Here is a 23077-nt window from a genome sequence, read left to right on the forward strand (position 1 = left end):
ACTCTCACACTCTAAAAATGCTCACAGTCTTCAACACAAGTAATTATTTTGACAAAATTAAGGAAAAAATCTTTGCTCCAATGTTAAAGTTTTCCATTCCAATACTTTACAAATTAAAGAACTTCAGTATTTCTAGATTTGGCCACTTCATAATTGATAAATTATGTAGTCAATGAATAGTTTTTCACTTATCAATTTATGAAAAAGTAGTGAGGATTCAACAACATATTTAGCATTGTGACTCATTCTGAACATAAAAGGAAAGTTAAATTGGTTTAAATAGGTAAAGTCATGTGCACTGAAATCTGTTTATCCTACCACTGTTTGATGGTTGAATGTTTGTGGTTCGATTTAAGTGATGTTTAAGAAAAGAGTTTTTCATTTCTCTCCAAATGAGATGCAGTTTTATAATTAATTGTCTCTCACACAGAAGTACAATTAATACATACCAGACCCTGAAGAAGAACTCATAGAAGGGAAACTAGACTCTTGATTTTTCTATTTCTTAAAACATTAAAGACTAAAACATGATAAACAAGCTGGATTAAGTAAAACTCAAAGAGCAGTTTAGAAATGCAGATATAATTTCACCCCTAGATCATGAAAAAGCATTTGGTGTGACAAAGGTGTTGTCAGTACTGTTTACAAGTTTTTTGGTCATTACTTATTCAACATTAGTATTCAAGTTGAGACAGATGACAGAGTGCTTTGGTTCGGGCAAAGCTCTTCATTGTGAAACTAGGGTGATAGATATTTGAAAGGCTTTGTTTTAATTTATAACCACTTCAGAAAACCTCCTCCAGGTGACTGATATTATCATGGCCCCTATGTCATAAAAGAGGCAACTGTGTCTCAGGAAGGTAAAGTGAACATCTCAGGGTCATGTAAGCAGGAAGCGACAGAGCAGTGACTTACAGTCAGATCCTTACTCTCCAGAGTTAGTGCACTTAATCAGCATGGAAAGAAAAGAAAAAGAAAAAGAAAAAGAAAGAAAAGAAAGAAAGAAAAGAAAAGAAAGAAAGGAGGGAAGGAAAGAGAAGCAAGGAAGGAAGGAAGGAAGGAAGGAAAGAAGGAAGGAAGGAAGGAAAGGAGAGAGGGAGGGAGGAAGGAAAGGGAAGGGAAGAGAGGGTAAGGGAAGGGAGGGGAAGGGAGGGAAGGGGAGAGGAAGGGAAGGGAAGGGAAGGGAAGGGAAGAGAAGGGAAGAAAGAAGCAAATTATCTCTTGCACACAGCATGGTAAAAGAAAAAATAGTCTAACTCATTTTCTTGAGTAAAATCACGTCCTTTTATCATAGTAAAAGCTTAAAATAGTTAAAACCATGAAGAAATCACATTTGTGTTCTGCTCACAGATAACAATTACAGGTTAAACATAAACATTTATGTGAACTCATGAAGTGTAGAAATCAACAAAACAAGAAAATGAGTACATTTCACCTACTTTTGAAATGTTACTTGATCGACTTGCAGATCTCCCTGGGGATTTTTCATTCTGAAAAATAAAATTGGAAACATTAATTAAAAGCAGGTATGGCACTTTCACCATACTGGACCACTGAGAAGAGAAATCACAGCACAGGGAAATTTGTGAATGCTCTCTACATTGTTTTGACTAATACACATACTGATTGCTTACACAGAATGCTTTTTTCTTTTATGAAATCATATTTCTCTAATATAAATTAGTGTACTTTTAAAAATGCTTCAATTAATATCTGAGTATTAATCAGGTTACAAGTATTTGTTTCCAGGAAATAATTATTTCTCCAGAAAAATTTTTGAAATTCTTTGAAACTAAAATTAGACAGTAAAAGTGTAGTCTACTATTTCCCCTTTTGCCCTTGCAACTAGGCACTTCTGAGTAAACTCTGGTTTTCAACATCATTAAATATTTTGTGCTGGGTATATGGTATATACATCCACCTTGTATTCTTCTAAACTGCATTTTATTTATTTTTTGTTATTTTACATCTTTGAAATTAAAACATTTACTTTTTAAAATTTAAGATGCTTCTGGTTATATATTTTCAAATTAAAACTTAAAACTTTTATAAATATTTATATCCTCAGTTCTTTCCTCTGAAAGAATTTTTATTTAGCAGAAAAGAGGCATGAAAAAAGCTTTTGAAGAAATGTTTTTTAAAAGGTCATATAATTTTAAAATAGAAATGAACCTTAAGTAGTTAGGCCCTCCCATTTGAAGTCCAGAGACATTATGTTCCTGAAAATTATATAGCTACTTTTTCTACTGTGCCAATTATGGTGGATAATCAACTGGAAAAAACAGAGTTTATAAGCATTATGCATTTTACATGTAGAAAGAGATCAAAGATCAAAGTACATCTCTACTTCTGTAGGGAAAATGTTAGAAGAATCAATTCTGAATACTAAACGTTTATAAAGGATCTGACATAACATTGTCGTTGAAATAATTTACCAATGTAAGAATTCCATTTCTTTCCTTTTTTTTTTTTTTTTTAAACTTCTGGACTCAGCCCCAAAGTGGGCCTGAGTAAGCAACTGCAATGCAACTTGACATAGGCCATTTTTGAGAACTAAGTTGTTATAACAACCTTTGGGGCCGAAATTGCCCATGATGACTACTTGAGACAGTTTTAGAGACACAGTGATGACAGGATATGGCAGATGTGTTATTGCAGAAAAACAGTGGCTGCATTCACTGCAAACTGTCACTGTGTCATGTGCAGACTTACAAATATTCCAGCTGAACAGTACTTTTTCCTTTACATGCAACATCCATCTCATACAACCACTGATGTCACTGTGAAGCATGTTATTACAGACCGAGATGAGTCACAACGATATGGTTAGTTACACCTCATAACAGCTCCATGCTCCAGCTGGAGATTAATGTGTACGCTACCGCAGACATTTTTCCCTGATTAGCTCCACTGGTGATGGAGAGAGGCACTTTTCTACTGACATCTCAACTCCTCTTCTAGAGACTAAAAAACAAAATCAATCCATCTTTCCTTCTCAGTGAAATTTAGGATTTTGACACATTATTGTGTAGGACAGAGTCACATAATATAATAGGCTTTGGCAGATAGTGGTAGCAGTGGTTATTTTGTTACGTTTTCTATATTTACATGACATTTGAGAACATGATTAAGAACTAGAATTGAAAGGTGCTGCCACAGCAATCATGCAAAATAGGAAATTTAATTTTGCACAGGATTACTTAATTTTTCAAACTAAGTGGGACTTCATGGTGTTTTGAGATAAAACAAGAAAGGCCAGATTCACTTTACAATTGTGTGAGTTCACCACAGAGATATAATAAGAATATTATTTCCACACTCTCTGCCAGCATCCACCAATCTAATGGGGGGAAAGCATCTGACTGATTATTTGATACCTCAAAGGATCTTTTAACTTGAAATGGATTGGCTTTATTTTCTCCCAATATAAGGTCAGGCATTGAAATAAACAAACTTAGGCAAAGGTTAACATTTTTGCCATGGCTACGTTCTCTGTTGTTTCTATACCAGTACATGGGAGAGGAAAGGGCATCAGAAAAGTTAACATGTGGGAGGACAGTGGTGTACACTGTGCTGTGCCGGCAGTGATGTCAACTGAGAGACTGTCTTGCAATGAGACCTCTGGTGATGTGCTAGCTCTGGCAGGAGTATATTGTTTGACATTCCTGGACTTCAATTTCCTTATTGTAAAATGGTGGGATAATATCTTAGAAATCTGTGTAAGGAACAAATGAGTTATAAATGAAAACATTTTATGAGTTGTGAAGGTATGACATTTCCACTATAATTCAGATGTATAAGAAACACTGAATGAGCTTTCTTTAAAAATCATGGTGATCAACATAGGTCACTATACACTTCTTTTTTTTTTTTTTTTTTTTTTTTTTTTTACATAAATATCTTAGTTTCTATATCTTTCAATTCTGCCTCTGATTCTGGCACATAAAATTTAAAAATTTAAAGTTAAATCATTCTCTGCCCAGGGGGATTAAGAAAGTTGGTTTGCCTTGCTTTTGACGCAAAGCACCAGAAGCACTTCCTCTCTTGGAAAACGTCCAAAGCAATCTGTCCAATTTGCTACTAATTAATTGGGTGGCTTGTCCCATTGCTATTGCAATGTCATAGTCTTCTTTGCAGATTAGTCAATATGGTTGTCATACCTCATTACAATCAGTTTAACTACTTTACCTTAGATTAAATATGAGCTGTCTCAGAATCTCAAAATCTAACATAACTTACTGGCACCCAAATTATAGTGACCTTGTAGGTCAATCAAAGTTGGAAGCAACAAGAGTTCCTAACAAGTCTGCATGGAATGGACGGGATCATTAAGCAGTAATGTTGGATTTCATCACGTCATTCACAGTATACAGACAGGGAGAGAGACTTCCAGTTTCGTAAGTTTTATTGAAAATATTTTAATATTTTCAAGAAGTTTCTAATCATCGGTTTGCTATGAATATGTCTGATATTAATAGTTCTGTTTTGTGATTATTATTGTTTTTCAAAGTTTATCCTACTAAACATGGTTGGATTCGTTTTACTAGCAAGGAAAAACGATTACCAAATGAGAAAATCATTACCAAGTTTTGTTTTAATGAATTTTTGATGTTATACTCTAAGGAAAGTGACACAGTTCCTTTAAAACGAAGTGGTCTTGGCTGGGCGCGGTGGCTCAGGCCTGTAATCCCAGCACTTTGGGAGGCTGAGGTGGGTGGATCATGAGGTCAGGAGATCGAGATCATCCTAGCTAACACCGTGAAACCTGTCTCTACTAAAAATACAAAAAACTAGCCGGGCATGGTGGCGGGCGCCTGTAGTCCTAGCTACTCGGGAGGCTGAGGCAGGAGAATGGCGTGAACCCGGGAGGCAGAGCTTGCAGTGAGCTGAGATCGCACCACTGCACTCCAGCCTGGGCAACACAGCAAGACTCTGTCTCAAAAAACAAACAAACAAACAAACACCGAAGTAATCAGTCCTAAGAATACACAACATGACTGGACATGTATGAATCTAGGTATAAATTTTCTGTGTACTATGTCATTGACTGAGGGACATAATGGACATAATAAAGTTTAAAAAAGTTTTTTTTAATGTCACCTGGAAAAAAAAAATTTCTGCAGAAAAAAGACACACTAAGACATTCCTACAGGGACCACTAATCTGATATTATTCTGCAATTTTATTTCCCCCTTTTTTTCAGGTTAAAAATCCCAAGTATTTGAAAGGAGAAAATAAGGTAATTTGGAGGGTCATCTGAAAACTTTTAAGTAGACAGTAGAGCAATTTTTGCTAGGGTAATTATAACTTGGAATAGAAGAAAAGTCTTAAACAATGTTGTTTGTAAACGAAAAATAAGCAAGGACATGGGGAAATTGAATACTGCAATAAAATTTGATTAAAAGATATATAAAACATCTCATGCCTATTAAGTGATAAACATTTAATGTCTATGAAACATTTAAAAATTATTTGATCTTAAATAATACTTTAACAAATATTTCCAAGTAGAGATTTTACAGAGTATTTTTTTTCAATATTGAGCCAATACAATTAGAAATCCAATTTTGAAAAGTGACTCATAAGTCTTAATCACCTTAAGATACTTTTATATAATACTTGGTCCAAAGGAATGAAAACTGAAATAGAGCCAGAAGCTATAGAATATATAATATTAAAACCTATAGAATGTTGCAAAAGCTGTATCCAGATAAAAGTTTATAAATGTTTTCATTATTAAAGAACACAAGAATGTAATAAAAGAAACATAAAAGCTAAAACTAATTAAATTGATTTAAGTTAGAGAAAGGATAAAAAGATTTTCTTAAAGAAAGTCTTTGAAAATAATTGCAAAATAGATGAACTTCCTATAAGACTTATTAAGGGAAAGAGAGAAAAAAATATGACATGAGAAATGATACATAATCACAGGCACAAAAAACTATATAAAAAGAATGCTACATGTAACATTATTGTAACAAATATGAAAACCTAGATGAAATACATTATATTTCAGTAAAGCAAAAACTCCCAGAATTTGTTCAAGAAAAAGAGAAAAACATAAGGTAGTTAATCAAGGAAATATTCAAAAAGTAAATAAAAGTCTATATGCTTCTAAAATGAATAAGGACGTTCTGATTTTACAACTAAGCTGTATTTTACTTTAAAGAACACATAATTCCAATATTATGTATACTATTATTGTCACAGAAACATAAATTTCCCTAATCCATATTATTAACATGGCATATATGAAACTTCAGATGTGTTAAGATAGTACTCCCTACCCAGCCAAAAAAAAAAAACCAGTAGGAAAAAAAAAGCGGGGCGGGGGGGTGGGGGCGGGGAAGAAAGAAAAAGAAAATTGTGCTCCAATCTCACTTGGAACTACAGATGCAGAAAATCTTTAAAAATAATGTATATTTCAATAGTAGCATATATCTTTGATACATGAGCAGTGTATCACTAAAATTACCAAAGAATAGAATAAATAGAATTTATCTATTTCAGGTTTTAAAAACTCAGCACACCTGTCAACATAATCTATTAGATTAATACATTGAAAGAGACAAACATTATGATTTTATAATTAAATTCTGAAAAGATATTTGACAAACTCTGGCAGTCTTATTCTAACGTAAGCTCTAAGTAAAAAAAGAATTGAAGGAAACCCCTTGTAGTAACAAAGACAATATTCTAAAAAAATACAAAATATAATTCTAATTGTTAAAATACAGAAACTATAAAAATTGAAGAACATCTGTTAGAGCTTCTTGCTATTATTATCAACTTGTCTTAGAGTTTTTAGCAAATACAACAAGGAAATGGAAAACTTTGTGGAAAAAGTATTGAAAAAGAAGCAATAAAACAATCCTTTCTTATTAATGACATAATATCTTAGAAATCCCAAGTGTCTCTGGTTAAGAATCAAAACTGCTACAGTTAATTAGACTTTAGTAGAGTAGTTAGATATAGGACAATTATACCATGGCAGAGTCTACTAGGTTTCCTAAAATCCATTGTCTTTTGCTTATGCATTAATGGAATAATAACTGAATATATGCCTTCACAGTGGCATTATATCTCCCAGCCTTCCTTTGGTTGTAGGTTGCCTAAGGTCAAATTCCTTCCAATGAGATGTGACCAGAACTAACAACTGTCAATTTCCTGCCTGTCACATGAATCTCCCATACAATTTCTTACATGCTTTTTTCCTACTGCTCTATGCTGGGATGGACACTATCAAGGCAAGGCAGGAAGCCACATATCAAAGAAGGTAGAGCTGAATTCTTGTGGGTCTTTGAGTGACCATATAATGAAAAGCCTTCTGCCAACTTGGAGTATATACTCTAAACCATCATCAGAGAGAAAAAAATAGTGTATTTCTTGTGAGCCATTACATTTTTGATTTATTTATTATAATACTGTGTCTACCCTAATGGAAACACTATGAAATCAACAGCTTTCTCTTAGCAATAAATATCTAGAAATGTAATAACAAAAACAAAAACTGTAAAACACTTAGGAAAACTTAACAAGGACATGAAATTTTATTCGAAAATATATTCTACAAAATATTACTGAGGAGTATAAATTGTGATCAGAACAAATAAAGTACTATACTTTGATGGGAAGATAATTTTCTAATATATAAACCCACTACAAATTGACATATGAATAGAATGTAGCTACAATTAAATTTCCAATAGAATTTATTTCTTGTTTTCTGGAGAAGAATGGAGATAGATAAAATTACCTTAAAGAAGAATGATCTTAAAGAACATATACATAAAAAAATACCTGAGAAGAGCCAAGAAAATAATGAAAAAAAAGGAGAGCTTCTTATGCTAGGCATTGCAAATATTAAAAGTCACTATCATTAAGTCAATATGGTATTGGCATAGAAATTAAGCAAAAGATCAGTGTAATCAAGAATAGAAAATCCAGAAATATATGTAAGAATCTCACATATAAAAATATTTCTAGTCAGTATTGAGGATAGTTGATATAGTAAATGTTGCTGGACAACTGGCTACCTCTGTGGAAGAAAAAATCAGACCTCTATCACTTAGCATGTATAATCATGGAGTCCTGATGGAACAATGTCTTAAATGTTAAAGATAAAAAAACAAAACAAAACAAAACAAAAAAAACTTCGAAATAAGCCTAAATTACGAATTCAATCTTGGGATGGGCAAGATTTACATAGCTAAGACACGAACCGGAAACTATATGTCATTGGTATATTTGATTATCCTCTGTCCAGAAATATACAAAAAATTAAAGTGAGTAAACAATTGCATTAGTAAACCATGAAACACAAATGACTGATAAAGTTTAATTTCTAGAATATGCAGTGGTTTTGTCTATTCACAAAAGAGGCAACAGAAAGGAACCCAATAGAAAAAATAAATGAGCAGAGATAGAAACAGAAATTCACAAAAAAGGAACTACATATTGTCAATAAATGTATGGCAAGATGCTCAAAATCATGAGCAGTCAGAAAAATGTAAATTAAAGTAGCAACAAGACTTCACTTTTTACTCATCACTCTGAAAAAATTTAAGAGTTATAGCTTCTGTTGCTGATGGCAATAGGAAGAATGAATACTCTCAAAAAATGCTAGTAGAAATGTGATTTTCTTCTGCAATATCATTGAAAAAACATCTGGCAACATATATTGAATTAAAAATATTACTTCATGCAATAATTTCACCCTTGGGAATCTCTTTCAGAGAAATACAAGCACTAGTACATAAAAATATGTGAATGAGGACACTTAATACAACTTTGTTTTGAACTAAAAAAAGAAAAAAAAAAAAAAAGAGAGAATCCCAGCAATAAAGATGGGACAGTTGTTAATTTAATGTCTCAAAGCTTTAAACCCACCCTTCTAGCTTCTGTTCTGGGCTAGGACTCCACAAACCACTTTTCTGTTGTGTCATGTGACTCTGTTCTAAGCTCTGCTTATTGGGGAGTGGGGGTTGAGGGGGGTCACAGGGAAACTAGAAGGCTAGAAAACGAAAACAGAATTTGCTCCATCTATTTGATTTCTATAGGCTTCTTGTGTTTGCATCATCCTAGAAATGCTTCTTCACCCTGGGAGTTAGTTGCAATCCCCTCCTGTAGCAGCAGCTGGCAGCTAGATACACAGTTTCTAACACCCCAGAAACAGGCTCATTGCACTCTTTTGAAGACCAGCTGTTGGATTCTTAGAATTCCAAGAGGTTTGAGTTCCAGTTCCATGGGGCCCTCCTCCAAGCTTTTAATAATTTTAATTTCCTTCCCCTGTTCACTCAGACCTAGGGAGGATGGCTGCTTCCTACAACTCCTGCCTTTGCAACGTCTTTGTGTCCTTATTTTTTTTCCTTTCAGTTACCTAGTTAATGATCTTTTACAGCCAGGGAATATATCTTTATACTAAATTATCTGTGTTAAAACAAAAGGCGTCATTTCTCCCTCTTGACTAACAGAATAAACAATGCTCATCAATAAAGAATGGTTAAGTAATTTATAGTAGAGCCAAACATTGAAAATATCATGCAGTCATACAAAATGAATTGGATCTCCGGCATTTGAGAGATTTCCATAAGATAACTTCAAGAGTGGAAAGTAAAATAAGAAGTGATAAAATACGATTCTTTGTAAAACATACCAGGATAGAACTCTATAAGTATATATGCATGCACAGGTTTGTGTTTAGACATGCAGTAGTATATGACTATATAAGCATGGAAAAAGTCATGGAAAGTTATGCAAAAACTATATTAATATAAGTTATTGGGTAGAGAGGTGGGAGCAAGGAAGAGAGTCCAGCAGGAGGGGAATGAAGAAAAGAGAGGAGACGGGGGTCAGGGAATCTTAAAAAGCAAAAGAGAATGTTAAGAGATCTGTGTAAAATTATATATGGGTATGATGTGCATACAGAAATTATAATGCAAATATGAGGTTATATATACCATTGGCAAATGGTAATGTTCATGATATATTGTTAAGGTAATCAAGTTACAGAACAACGTATAGAGGACAATTCCATTTCTTTCAAATAGATTATGTATAGAGAGTAATTCCCTTTCTTTAAAAACAAACAGAACTCCTATATATTTCTACATATTTACAGATGTATGTTTGAGCAGAAATATGTTAATCCAATCTTGGCTATTAACACAGCAATCTATGTACAATGGTTACCTTTAGTCCTTAGCATGGTGGGATTGAAGGGAAGCAGGCAGGCCCATGGGAATAGTCTAGCTTTTTCTTTAAACAACTTTGTGTATAAAGTTTTAGTTGTTTTAGGCCAGGCAAGCTGGCTCATACCTGTAATCCCAGCACTTTGAGAGGCCAAGATGGGAGGATAGCTTGAGCCTAGGAGTTCAAGACCAGCCTGGGCAACATAGTAAGACCTTATTTCTAATTTTAGAAAACAAAAATAAATTAAATTTTAAAAGTTTACTTCTTTTTTATAATCTTTTAAACAATAAAACATCTAATTAAGAAACTCTGAAAAACAAAAATGGCAAAATTAACCTTACTCAACAGAGTATATATCATAAAGGTATATCTATGTGTGTTGTATGTATGTGTATGTAATAAAAAAGAACTGCAAGAAAGAGTGAATGTTTATATTCTACAAGATGATACAGGACCTGGAATATAAAGGCACAAATTATTTATTTAGTCAAGTGGGATCGGTGGAAAAATCACAAGATTTGTAGTTACAACACTTGCATTAGAATTGCAGCTTCATAACTAACCATGTGATAGGAAGAAAATCTCGGGCCTTCTCTACCTCTAACTTGCTGAACTTGCAAAATGAGTATAAAGACCCTTGCATGTTTACCTCATAGAATTTCTGTTGGAGCAAACATGGTAAACTTTGGAAAAGTATATTTCAAATTGTAAAGCACTGTATAAATATAAACTAGGGTTATTACATTTAGATGTGCTAGAAAGATAAGGACAATCGCTTGTAAGTTGCCGCATTTATTATTAAATTTTGCACTACATAGAATTTTCTACAAACACTCCAAATTGTCTTAAAAATGAACATGTCATTCCCTAAATATAAAATTTAATGGGTAAACTTGCTAATCTCTTTATCTAACTTCAGGATCACTATGAAAAGTCTAGCAATTGTGACCAGAAGGCTATTTTAAACACCCCCTTAGGACTTTTCCCTAAGTACAAGGCCAATACTTTGAGAAGTGGTAACCATTAAAAGACTATCTTGTAAAAAGAAGACAGATATCACAAAAAGCCATCTGAATTTTGGTACAGATATTAAGCTGGTGCAAAATAATTTCTGTTTTTGCCATTACATTCAATGGCAAAACTGCAATTCCTTTTGCACCAACATAATGTATTATGCACTTACATATTTATTAATCATGAACATGAATACAAGTTGTATTTATAACTGGGCAGCCCAAACAATTGTATTGGCTAGGAAATAATATAAAAACTATCTAAAGAAGAGCTCCCTTTTCTCCCTAAAAAAATATCATTCAAAAGCATGTCCTTGCTCTACACACTTATAAAAGACTCTCTACTGATAAATGAGTTGCCATTCTGAACAAGTTAGTAATTGTAATCCCTAGCAGGAGAACCAAAGACTTTTTTTTTGTAAGTTTGCACACTCTTGTACTGAAAATGTTTCAAATGGACTCTAGTTTGGGTGAAAAGAAAAAGAATATAGTAAAATGATCATTGGCTAAATTGTCAAAGTACCATAGAAAAAGCCTTGAGGAGTGAATTAACACATCTTTGTAGTTATGAAAGGACAGAAAATAGGCACATTCAATGATTTCTAAAATGCAGAAGGTGATGATTTTACTTCAATTGTTTGTGTGAAAGGGTGATTACTTTTTTTAAAGTAATATATAAAGTCAGGTTGGCATAAGCTTTTAGTGTAACACTTGTTGAACCTTTATAAAGGATGGTATATGAGCAGGTTTATTGTTTTCCCAAAATTCTGTTTTATATGACTATGTTCACATGAGACCAAAAAGCTTGCCACACCTCTGGTTGACCAGATGTAATTTACACATGTAATTTACAAAATCCTTCTTTCACAGTAGCCTTCTTACTTAAGATCACCCAAAGTAAAATCTGCCAGTAGTTTTCATTCCGTAAATTTAATTTTCCAAAACAAAATGGAAAGACCCATTGCTTATTAATTGACTGTTCCTTCCTATAAGTGCTTAACATTCCACTGAGTTTTAAGATCTTTATTTTTTCTGTTGGAAATCCCAGTTTCAGTAATGATTAAAGTATCATGTTCATTTGCATTTCAAGTGTTATTTTCACAGGTGTGCTAGATATCTCTTCCACTAGTCCGTGTAGATCCATGTCCCACTGTTCCCCACCCTGCTCTGTGCCCAGGAGGCACACCAGGTTGGATCTCACCAAGGCTCCTTTGCTCCTGGCTTTCAGTTTCATTACACCAATAAGAATTAATCCAGAGTCCCGGTAGGAGATTACAGGAATGGAAGAGGGTGAGTTTAGAGTAATTATCCCTTCCTTGAGGGATCACCACAAGCTGACTTTGTCCCACAAATGAAGGTCTCAGTATTTGTCAGGTAGCTTTCTGCAAAAATGCCTCTCTTTCTCTGGCTTCTGGAAAATGCTCCTTCTCCTTGCTTTTTCAAGACTATGGGTGATAATCACCCACTGCTGTTTCCACCCATGGGGTATACAACTTTCCCTTATATTTTCAATATATTTTGCTCATACTCGTTGCAAATTGACTATTAACTCTCCCCAAATTATCCAATTTGGAAATGCCATCTGTTTCTTTCTAGACCTTGATGGATAAAAGTCATCTTCAGTATTGTGTAGTCTTATTGTTATTATTATTTTTTTGCTATTTTTGTCACATTAATATCTTAGAAAGTTACTCTGGAGGTATAATTGTATTTTATCAATCAGACTCTGCGGTGACTTAAAAATCTATCAAGTAGGTTTCAAACCACTTTCTGCATAAGAGGTATATTGTTTCCTTCTGTGGGTTTAAGATTGGAGACATATTTGTAAAACAGACCACACATTATAGACCGACCATGTAAAATCCGCTGCATGGTGGAATGTTTTCATTAGTATTTTTCATCCTCCATGCTATTAAAAGCACTTTAATGGCCATATTTTTTTTTAAGACTGTCAGGGAATTTGCAAGCTAGGTTTTTTACTAAATTCTGGAATCGGATTTAAAACTTCTAAAACTTTCATGGGTCACACACACAAGTGTGTGCATATGTGCAATGGCTTTCTTATGAAAAACTAAAAGTTGTGTGTCGGTGCCTATCTAGACAATACATCTGTTACCTGGAGGCATAAAATTTAAAAATACTAGATGCTTTGTGATTCAAACAAAATAAATGTTTAGGCAAATTTATGATTCCCATAAAGGGTGGTAATTCATCCTTCATGTAGAAGTGCTTCACTCACTTGTGAGGTCGTTACTTCAAGCCTTTTTGTTCCAGTCTCTTACCTGAATTCTCTTCTTGCTTCTCACTCTATTATTCAACTCTTTGTTATTCCTCCCTTATGTCAGTAATATGTAAATAAATGAGATGAAATTTTAATCTTTGGACGTATACATTCTGGTTCTATAAAACAGCTGAGGATACATATGAGAATTTCCTGGTTGAACAAATAGACACAAGGACTTAAATATGGATCAGAACAAAGTGCCAGGAAAGCTGATATTGCCTGTGTTTCAGGTTTTGCCCTCAGTGTCACTCACTTATGGTTGGTCCATTTCTGACAATCCCTTGTTATATAATAATATTGGCCTACCAGGAAGTCTGGAGTCACAAGTCTTAAGACAACATTTAATGGAGCTCTTCTAAGAGCCGGAAAAGCAACCTTAGTTTGCATGAATGCGAATTTCATGCATCATAAAAAATCAACACAGCTGAATTGTTTCTAAATTACGAATCCTATTATTTCGACAGCAGCTTCGACTCATCTCCTTTCCTTTTATCATTTTCTGCCTCTTTTCATTATTTAGAGTATTCCCTTATTAAGCTAATTTTAAAAATAAAAAATCAAATTTAACTTGCACCCTAGATAAGAATTTTAGAATTCTTGTCCATTATTATTGGATTAATTATTGGACAAATAGTAGAAGGTAGGAAAATAAGTCGCCACTTAAGGGCCTAAAGAAACATCAAATTTAATCTTTTTACATATCCGCTCTCTTAGATCCTAGAGGAAATAAATAGGAATGTCACTGGAGAATTATTATTTCATATAGTATTTTACTAATAAATAAAAAATTTGCCAAAATGCCTGGGTCCAAATCCCATCTATACCACTTGTGGTACAACCCCAGGCAAGTTACTTATTCACTCATAACTTCTGTTTATGCATCTGTAGAATCCTGATAATAATACAGTCCTCTCAATGTTGCTGTAAGAATTAAGTAAGTAAATGGGATTAAGTGGTTAGCATGGAACATAATGTGCTAAACAAATGGTAGCATAACTAATCTTGTATTTTATGTGAGCTTTACATCTTACCTATATACAGCCTGTATGCCATTACATTAAAGGCATAGCTGTTAGAAACAGAAGTTCTGAAGGCATTTCTTCTAAATGTAAAAAAATTAGTTTCAGAAATATGCTATAAAATATTTATTAATAAAATTAAAACCACCCCCTTAGATCTCACCTATGGATAGTGAGAGAGGTGTGAGACCCCAGTAGGAATAACGGCAGTGTGGAACAGGATGTCTGCCTCAGACTTTCACCTGGATGATACAACCAAAGGTTCAGTGAACCTTGGTCACTTCTAGAAAAGTCTTCATAAGTTGGCAATATATAATGAAAATATGTGTCTATTGTAAACAGGTGGGAGGAAATGAAGACATCAAAGAGCAACACATAAGCTTATAATAACAAATAAGCATAACAAAAAATTTGCAGTAAGATTGTACATAGTTGAAATTATAAATCAGTTCACCACCCACAGTCTATGAAATCTTGGGCCAGTTGATTTATATTTCAGTGTCTCATGTTATTCTTTCACTGGGTTTTTAATATTTAGAAATATTATACATACAGGGTTCAGTAGGATTTCTGGCACATATTTCTGTAAAGAGCAAGAGTTACAAGAAGTGGCTTGGAAAGGGAATATTTAACCATTCAACATCCAAGAACCCAATTCTCCATTACACACATAGAGACCATTCCAAATATATATGCAATGAAGTTAAAAACGCTGTGTGTGCTATGCAAATTGCTATGCAAATACTCTAGCTCCAATTCTATCTATCTTACTGCACTCAAACTTCTTTTAAATAGAAATCCTGGCTACTCATTGTCCATAAATAGCTATTACTGCTAATGAAATCAGCTTGGGGTAAGTTTATATGTATTATTCTACCACCATTACTTAGTAAACTATTTCTCAATGGAAGAGCCTATATTTCAATTACATTTATTCTCTTTAACACAATACCTGCCTGGAACATCACAGATGTCTCATAAATTAAGTAGGACTATAATTCTATATGTTGGTTTCAGAGACATATTAGCATAGTTATTCTTGAGAATAGTAGGCAGGAAGCATATGACAATTCACATGCTATTTTCTTTTTCTTTTTCTTTTTTCTTTTTTTCTTTTTTTTTTCTAAGACAGGGTCTTGCTCTGTCACCCAGGCTGAGTGCAGTGCATGGTTCACTGCAGTCACCACCTCCAGGTTGAAGTGATCCTCCCACCTTAGCCTCACAAGTAGCTAGGACTACAGGCACATGTCACCTTGCCTGGCTAACTTTTTAAAAAACCTTTTTGTTTTTTGTGGAGGCAAGGTTTCACTGTGTTGCCCAGGCTGGTCTTGAACTCCTGATCTCAAATAATTTTCCTGCCTCAGCCTCACAAAGTGCTGGGATTATAGGCATGAGCCACTGCACTCAGCCTACACACTGCTTTATTCACAAATAATTTATTTGATTTTATTTTTCTTGAAAAAAGTCATATCTGTTTTTTTAATTGTCTAATTTAGAAGCCACAAAGATAAAACACCATGGAATGGATTTTGGTCATAGTATATTATAATCCGGATTTAACATACAATATTATCAACTCTTCCATACGGTGCTATTTATGAATGTTTGACAGCAGTATTGGATTAATCAGAGGCAGTCATACCTTGACCTAGGATGATAAACTGAAATTTTATTTTATTTTATTTTGAGACGGAATCTCGCTCTGTCACCCAGGCTGGAGTGCAGTGGCACTATCTCAGCTCACTGCAAGCTCCGCCTCCTGGGTTCACACCATTCTTCTGCCTCAGCCTCCTGAGTAGCTATCAGCTGGGACTACAAGCACATGCCACTAGATGAGCTGAAATTTTTAAAAGAGGTTGCAAGAACAGTGGCCTGACATGCTCTCAAAGTGTTACCTGAACTTCTAGTATTGTAAGCTATACTGAGTCTGTATTAGTTGACTCTCCCCAGGCAAAGGTATTTTCTTTTGTATATTTGTGCTTCTTTGGGTTTATAAAGTGTTTCTATGATTTCTACCACCCAGATGCAAAAATCTGAAGGAGCTGAATTTTAATCTCAGTGGAAATTACTGAGATCCAATATATGTACATACTATAATAAAAAATTATGAACTAATGACTATTCAAGACATCTGAATTTCTCGTAATAGAAATACTCACTAGGGATAAAATAAAATAAATAAGGCTAGCATATCTGCTGAAAATGCTCTGCTTCAATCTCAAAAATATAAAGGCATTAAGGCCTTTGACCACAAGCAGATTTTTAAAACATGTAACGAATTTTCAAACACCGCTCTACGGGATGAATTAAAATCAACACTTCCTAGATATCTAGATATAATAATACAGTCCAGGAAGCAACTAACTTTCTAAAATCTTTGACAAACATAAAAAACGTAAAGTACAGAATTTTCATCAAGATAATGCAAGAAGATGGATATATGTGCTGTCATCAAAATATTGGTGGTCCAATATAAAGCAGTGTAAGTAAATTATTGTTTATTACCGGGAAAATCCATATACTTATATAACTAGCTTTCTGAAACTCCTAATGGAAGAACAAAATGGAACTTTTATGATGGTTCTGTACTTGGCAACATGTTCCAGGAGGCATCTTAAATCTGGTAAATGTAATTCAATTTATGTAAAAAAAAAAAAAAAACAACAAAACAAGTATTCAATGTGTATGATAATTCGGATTTAGTTCTAATTTTAAAAATAAGTTTCAGAATACAAAATGCACAATATTATGTTTATTTGTACCGAGTAACTTGCAAATTGTTTCTTGAGTATATGCAAGGGTTATTTCATGACTTTCCAGATGAAAATATTGACATTCTTAGATGTTGATGCTAGACAGAATTACAGTTAAGTTAAAATTAGGCATCCCGCAAACCCGACAAATTCATTATTCCTATGAAAACACAAGCAGAAGCTCAACTTATAAACAGGTATAGAGAATTAATACTGTTAAATTATTATTGATATGCTCCTTTTGCCGAGGAGTACAGAGGACATACTGTGGTGTTTGTTATTGTAGTGGTTTTGACTCATTTATACTATAGTAACTCCACACCCACTACTGGTGCTTCAGGGGCCAGTGCAAAAATCACCTGCGGGCAGCTGGCAGGGTTGGGAGGCAGCCATCTGCAAAAGAGGGTCACCTAACAATCAAAAAGCACACAGAACTGTCAAAGTTTGAGTTGGTTGTTGAACAGCAACTCTAGTTCCACAAACTATTACAAATCTAGAAAGATTTTATTTGTTGTTATTCCAAATAGGCAAATTAGCAATCTTCTTGTTAATTGTTACATAAGAATAAATATTTTAGGTTAATAATATACATTAATTTATAAGGTCTCTAGAAAATCTTAAGTGTTCTAGAGTGGCATAACATTACAGTTTATTTCAGTGAGAAGTTCAGATTTCACGAATTATAAAAACGGGTGATAAAAATAGTGGCACAGCCCGGGCAACATGGCGAAACCCCATCTCCACAAAAAATATGAAAAAGTTAACTGTGTGTGGTGGCATGTGCCTGTAGTCCTAGCTACTCAGGAGGCTAAGGTGGGAGGTTTGCTTGAGCCCAGGAGGTGGAGGCTGAAGTGAGCTGTGATTGTGCCACTGCACTCCAGCTTGGGCGACAGGGTGAGACACTGTCTCCAAAAAAAAAAAAAAAAAGTAATAATAATAATAATGACATAAAGAGAAAATATGAACAAAACAGTATGGTAATATAGAAAGTAATGAATTCAAGTGATAATGAATTATACATTTTCCATTCAATAAGTGCTTTAAAATTAATTTAAAAATAAATTCTGTAGCTTTTCATAGTCTATGCTTATAAGTCAGTATAGAACAGCATGTCAGGGCACAGAATCTCAAGTCAGAAAGTCCGCAGCTGTAGTGTTGGATCTATTATTTGTCAATTAGTTCTGCAATCTTGGAAAACTTACTTAACCTTCCTCTGCCTGTGTGTCATTAGATACCTGCTTTGAAATTGTTAAATGAGATATTTTATGTAAAAGTTTTTAGTCTAACATACAGTTAGTGTCCGTTTTTGTTAATTTTTACTAAACTATGTTTAGGATGACATCTTATGATTTCCAATCATTTTCTAATAATGCAAAGTTGTAATAAATTGATGATAAATATAAGCTACTACTTATCTTTACCATTTTTTCTTTTTAGTCTTTTTTAGAACAGTCTTAGGTATACAGATTTCTCTTATATCCCCCATCCCTACATATATACAGCCTCCCCACTATCAAAATCCTGTCCCATTTGTTACAATTCATGAATGTACGCTGACACATCATTATCACCCAAAGTCTCTGGAGTTCACTTGTGGTGTTGTATATTCCATGGACTTTGACAAATGTATAACAGGTATCCATCATTGTAGTATTATATGTTAATAGTTTCATTTTCCTAAAAATCTTCTGTGCTCTGCCTATTCATCCCTCTCTCCTCAGCCTCTGGCAACCACTGATTCTTTTACTGTATTCATAGTTTTGTCTTTTCCAGAATGTCATATAATTGAAATAATAAAGGATGTAGTCTTTTCAGATTGACTTCTTTCACTTAGTAATATGCATTTAAGTGTTCTACATGTCTTGTCACGGCTCACCAGATCTTTTTTTAGGTACTTAATAGTCCATTGTCTGGATGTGCTACATTTATTTATTTATTCACCTACTGAAAGGCATCTTATTGTTCTTAAAGCTTTGGCAATTATGAACAAAGCTGCTATACACATTCATGTGTAGGTTTTTGTGAGGGCATACATTTTCAACTCATTTGGGTGAATCCAAAGAAGCACAATTACTGGACTGTATAAGAGTATGTTTAGTTTAGTAAGAAACTCACAAACTATCTTCTAACTTGATGGTGCCATTTTGCATTCCCACTAGCAATAAATGAGCATTCCTGTTACTCCACATTCTGCTACATTTGGTGTCGTTAGTGTTTTGGGTCTGGTCATTCTATTAGATGTGTAGTGGGATTGTCGTTTTAATTTGCAATTTCTTAACGATATGAAATGTCAAACGTCTCTTCATATGCTTATTTGCCATCTGTTCATATCTTTGGCCCATTTTTTGTGAATTTGTTCATTTTCTTATTGTTGAGTTTTAAGAGTTCTTTGTGCATTTTGGGTCACAGTCCTTTACTAGTTATTTATCTTGCAAGTATTTTCTCCCAGGTTGTGGCCTGTCTTTTCATTATCTTGACAGTGTCTTTTGCAGAGAAGTTTTAAATTTTAATGAAGTCCAGTTTGTGTTTTCATCTTTCATGAATCAGGCTTTTGGTATTGTATCTAGAAAGTCACAACCAAACCCAAGGTCATTTATATTTTCTTCCATTTTATCCTGTAAAAATAGTGGCTGCAATTATCCTGTAAAAAATAATTTTATGGTTTTGTGTTTTACATTTAGGTCTTTGATGCATTTTGAGCAAATTTTCTTGAGAGGTGTAGGGTTTCTGTCTAAATTCATTTTTTTTTTTTTTTTTTTTGCCATGAAGATTTACAGTGATGCTTGAACCATTTGTTGAAAAGGTGTTTTCTTTCTTTTTTTTTTTTCTTTGAGGGAGGGTCTCACTCTGTTGCCCAGGCTGGAGTGCAGTGGCACAATCATGGCTCATCGCAACCTCAACCTCCTTGACTCAAGTGATCCTCCCACTTCAACTTCCCAAGTATCTGAGACTACAGGTGCATGCCACCATGCCCAGCTATTTTTATTTTTTTACTTTTATATAGAGATAAGGCTTCACCATGTTATCCAGGCTACTCTTAAAACTCCTGGGTTCAAGTGATCCTCCCTCCTGGGCCTCCCAAAGTGCTGGGATTACAAGCGAGAAAAGACTACTTTTATTCCATTTTATTCCCTTTGCTCCTTTGTCAAATATCTGCAGCCTGTATTTATGTGGATCTACTTCTGGGCTGTCTGTTCTGTTTCATTGATCTATTTGTCTACATTTTCACAATACCACACTGTAGCTGGGACTGCAGGCACATGCCACCACACCCAGTTAACGTTTTTGTATTTTTTGTGGAGATGGGGTTTCACCATGTTGCCCAGGCTGTGCCACTATTTTTATCACCCCCTTTTTTTATTACTGTCTTGATTGCTGTAGCTGTAATAGGAAGCCCCAATGTCAGGTAGTGTTAGTGCTCTGAATCAATATTTTGTTGAATATTCTTAGAATCAGTTTGTTGATATCCAAAAAATAACTTTCCGGGATGGTGATTGGAGTATATTTAAGCTATAGATCAATCAGGGAAAAACTAACATCTTAACAATATTTTCTCATAATGAACATGGACTATCTCTCTATTTAGTTCCTCTTTGATATCTTTTCAGAGTTTTGGGGTTTTTTTAATATTGATTCCCCCCTTACTTTTGTTATATTTACACCTAAGTCTTATTATTTTGGGTGCTAATATAAAAGGTGTTGTGGTTTCAACTTCAAATTTAACTTGTTAATTATTGGTATATAGGAAAATAATTGACTTATATATATTAACCTTGTATCCTAAAACCTCACAATAATCACTTCTTAGCTCCAGCCTTTTTGGTTTTGTTGATCCTTTCAGATTTTCTACATAGACAATCATGTTTTATGAATAAAGACAGCTTTATTTCTTGCTTCCTGATTACATAATTTTTTTTTCCTTTTTTTTGTCTTATTGCATTAGCTAGGGCTTTCAGTATAATGCTGAAAACCAATGGTGAGAGTGACATCCTTGCCTTGTTCCTAATCTTAGCAAGAAAGCTCTGAATTTCTCACCATTAAGTATGAGGTTAGTTTTATCCCACTGAGGAAGTTTTCTTCTATTCTTAGTTTTCTGGGAATTTTTATCATGAATGGCTATTAGATTTTGCCAATTTTCTTCTGTATCTATTGATATGATCATACAATTTATATTTTTTAACCTGTTGTGGATTATATCAATTAATTTTTTGAATGTTTAATCAGCCTTGCATACCTGGGATAAATCCCACTGGTCAAGACATATAATTCTTTGTATACATTATTGGATTCAATCTGCTTATATTTTGTTGAAGGTTCCTCCATCTATGTTCCTGGTTTGTAGTTTTCTTTTTTTGCTTCAATGCCTTTGTCTGATTTTGGTTTTAGGGTAATGCTGGCCTCATGAAATGAGTTAGGAAGTGTACTCTCTACTTCTATCTCCTGGAAGAGATTGTACAGAATTCGTATAATTTCTTCTTTAAATGTACATTTCACCAGTTCACTCATCTGCTTCTGGTGCTTTCTGTCTTGGGAGATTATTTATTATTTATTTACTTTATCTAATAGATATAAGCCTAGATTTTTTGTGTAATGTCTTAGAAAGTTATTAACTATTGACTCCACTTATTTAATAGATATGCCTACTCATTTTTTTTTATTTCTTCTTAAGTAAATTTTGATAGATTTTTTTCTTTAAAGAAATTGATCCATTCCATCAAGGTTACAAGTTTGTGGGTGGGCATAGAGTTGTTTATAATATTCTTTTATTAACTTTTTGACATCTATAAGATATGCACTGATGTCCCCTCTTTCATCTGATATTAGTACTTTGTGTCTTCTCTCAGACATTTTGGCATTTGGGCCACCAAAATTTCTGATGAGAAATCTGCTGATAACCTTATTGAGGATTCCTTACATGTGAGAAATTGGTTCTGTCTGATTGTCTTTAAAATTCTCTCTTTGTCTTTGTCTTTAGAAAGTTTGATTATAATGTGACTCAGTTATTAGTCGCTGTGAGTTCATTCTACTTAGAGTTCATTTAACATCTTAGATCTTTATATTAATGCCTTTCATTAAATTTGGGAATTTTGGGCCATTATTTTTTCCAGTTTTCTCTGTGCTCTTTTTCTTGATAGTGTCCTAGTTATCCCTTAGTCTCTGTTTACTTTTCTTCAATATTTTCTTTCTGTTTTTCAGACTCGATAATTTTCATGGTCTTATCTTCAAGTTTGCTGATTCTTTCTTCTGTTTGCTCAAAACTGCCTTTGAATCTCTCTGGTAATTTTTTGTTTGTTTGTTTTAGTTCTTGTACTTTTCATCTACAGAATCCATTTTTGGTGTTGTGTCAGATTGCTTAGCTCCATATTGCTATTTCTATTTTGTTTGTACATTGTTTTCTTGACTTTTTCCATTTCTCCCTTTAACTCTTTGAGCATCTTTAAGACAGCTCTTTTAAAGTCTTTGTCTGTCAGATCTACCATCAAGATTTTCTCAGAAACAGTTTCTTATGGTTTGTTTTTTCTTTAGAATGAGTTGTACTTTTTCATTTATTTTTATGCATTCTGATTGTTTTGTTGAAAAGCAGACATATGAGTGTAATTGTGTGGTAACTCTGGAAATACAATTCTACCTTTTACTCAAGATTTGCTTTTTTTGTTTTTATTTTTTGATTGTTGTAAGTTGCCTCTATGTTGATGATCAGCCTGAAGAGTAAGCTAAAGGTCTTCTCAGGTCTTTTAAAAGCTTGTTTATTTTTTCTTCCACATACAAAACATACAAAAATTCATTTCAAAGAACAAATGAATTTGTTCTACTAAT

General features: G+C 33.8%; 1 protein-coding gene across 2 annotated transcripts in view; it reads right to left on the reverse strand.

Moving 5' to 3' along the window:
* Nucleotides 1-23077, reverse strand: part of MARCHF1 (membrane associated ring-CH-type finger 1) — a 317618-nt gene that overhangs the window by 168365 nt on the left and 126176 nt on the right. For both annotated transcript variants that reach the window (XM_078002722.1, XM_078002721.1), the window contains exon 2: nucleotides 1440-1490. In XM_078002722.1, coding sequence (XP_077858848.1) covers nucleotides 1440-1490 — 51 coding nt within the window. The remainder of the gene's footprint in view (nucleotides 1-1439; nucleotides 1491-23077) is intronic.

This window comes from Macaca mulatta, chromosome 5 (assembly GCF_049350105.2).
Source record: "Macaca mulatta isolate MMU2019108-1 chromosome 5, T2T-MMU8v2.0, whole genome shotgun sequence".
NCBI lineage: Eukaryota > Metazoa > Chordata > Mammalia > Primates > Cercopithecidae > Macaca > Macaca mulatta.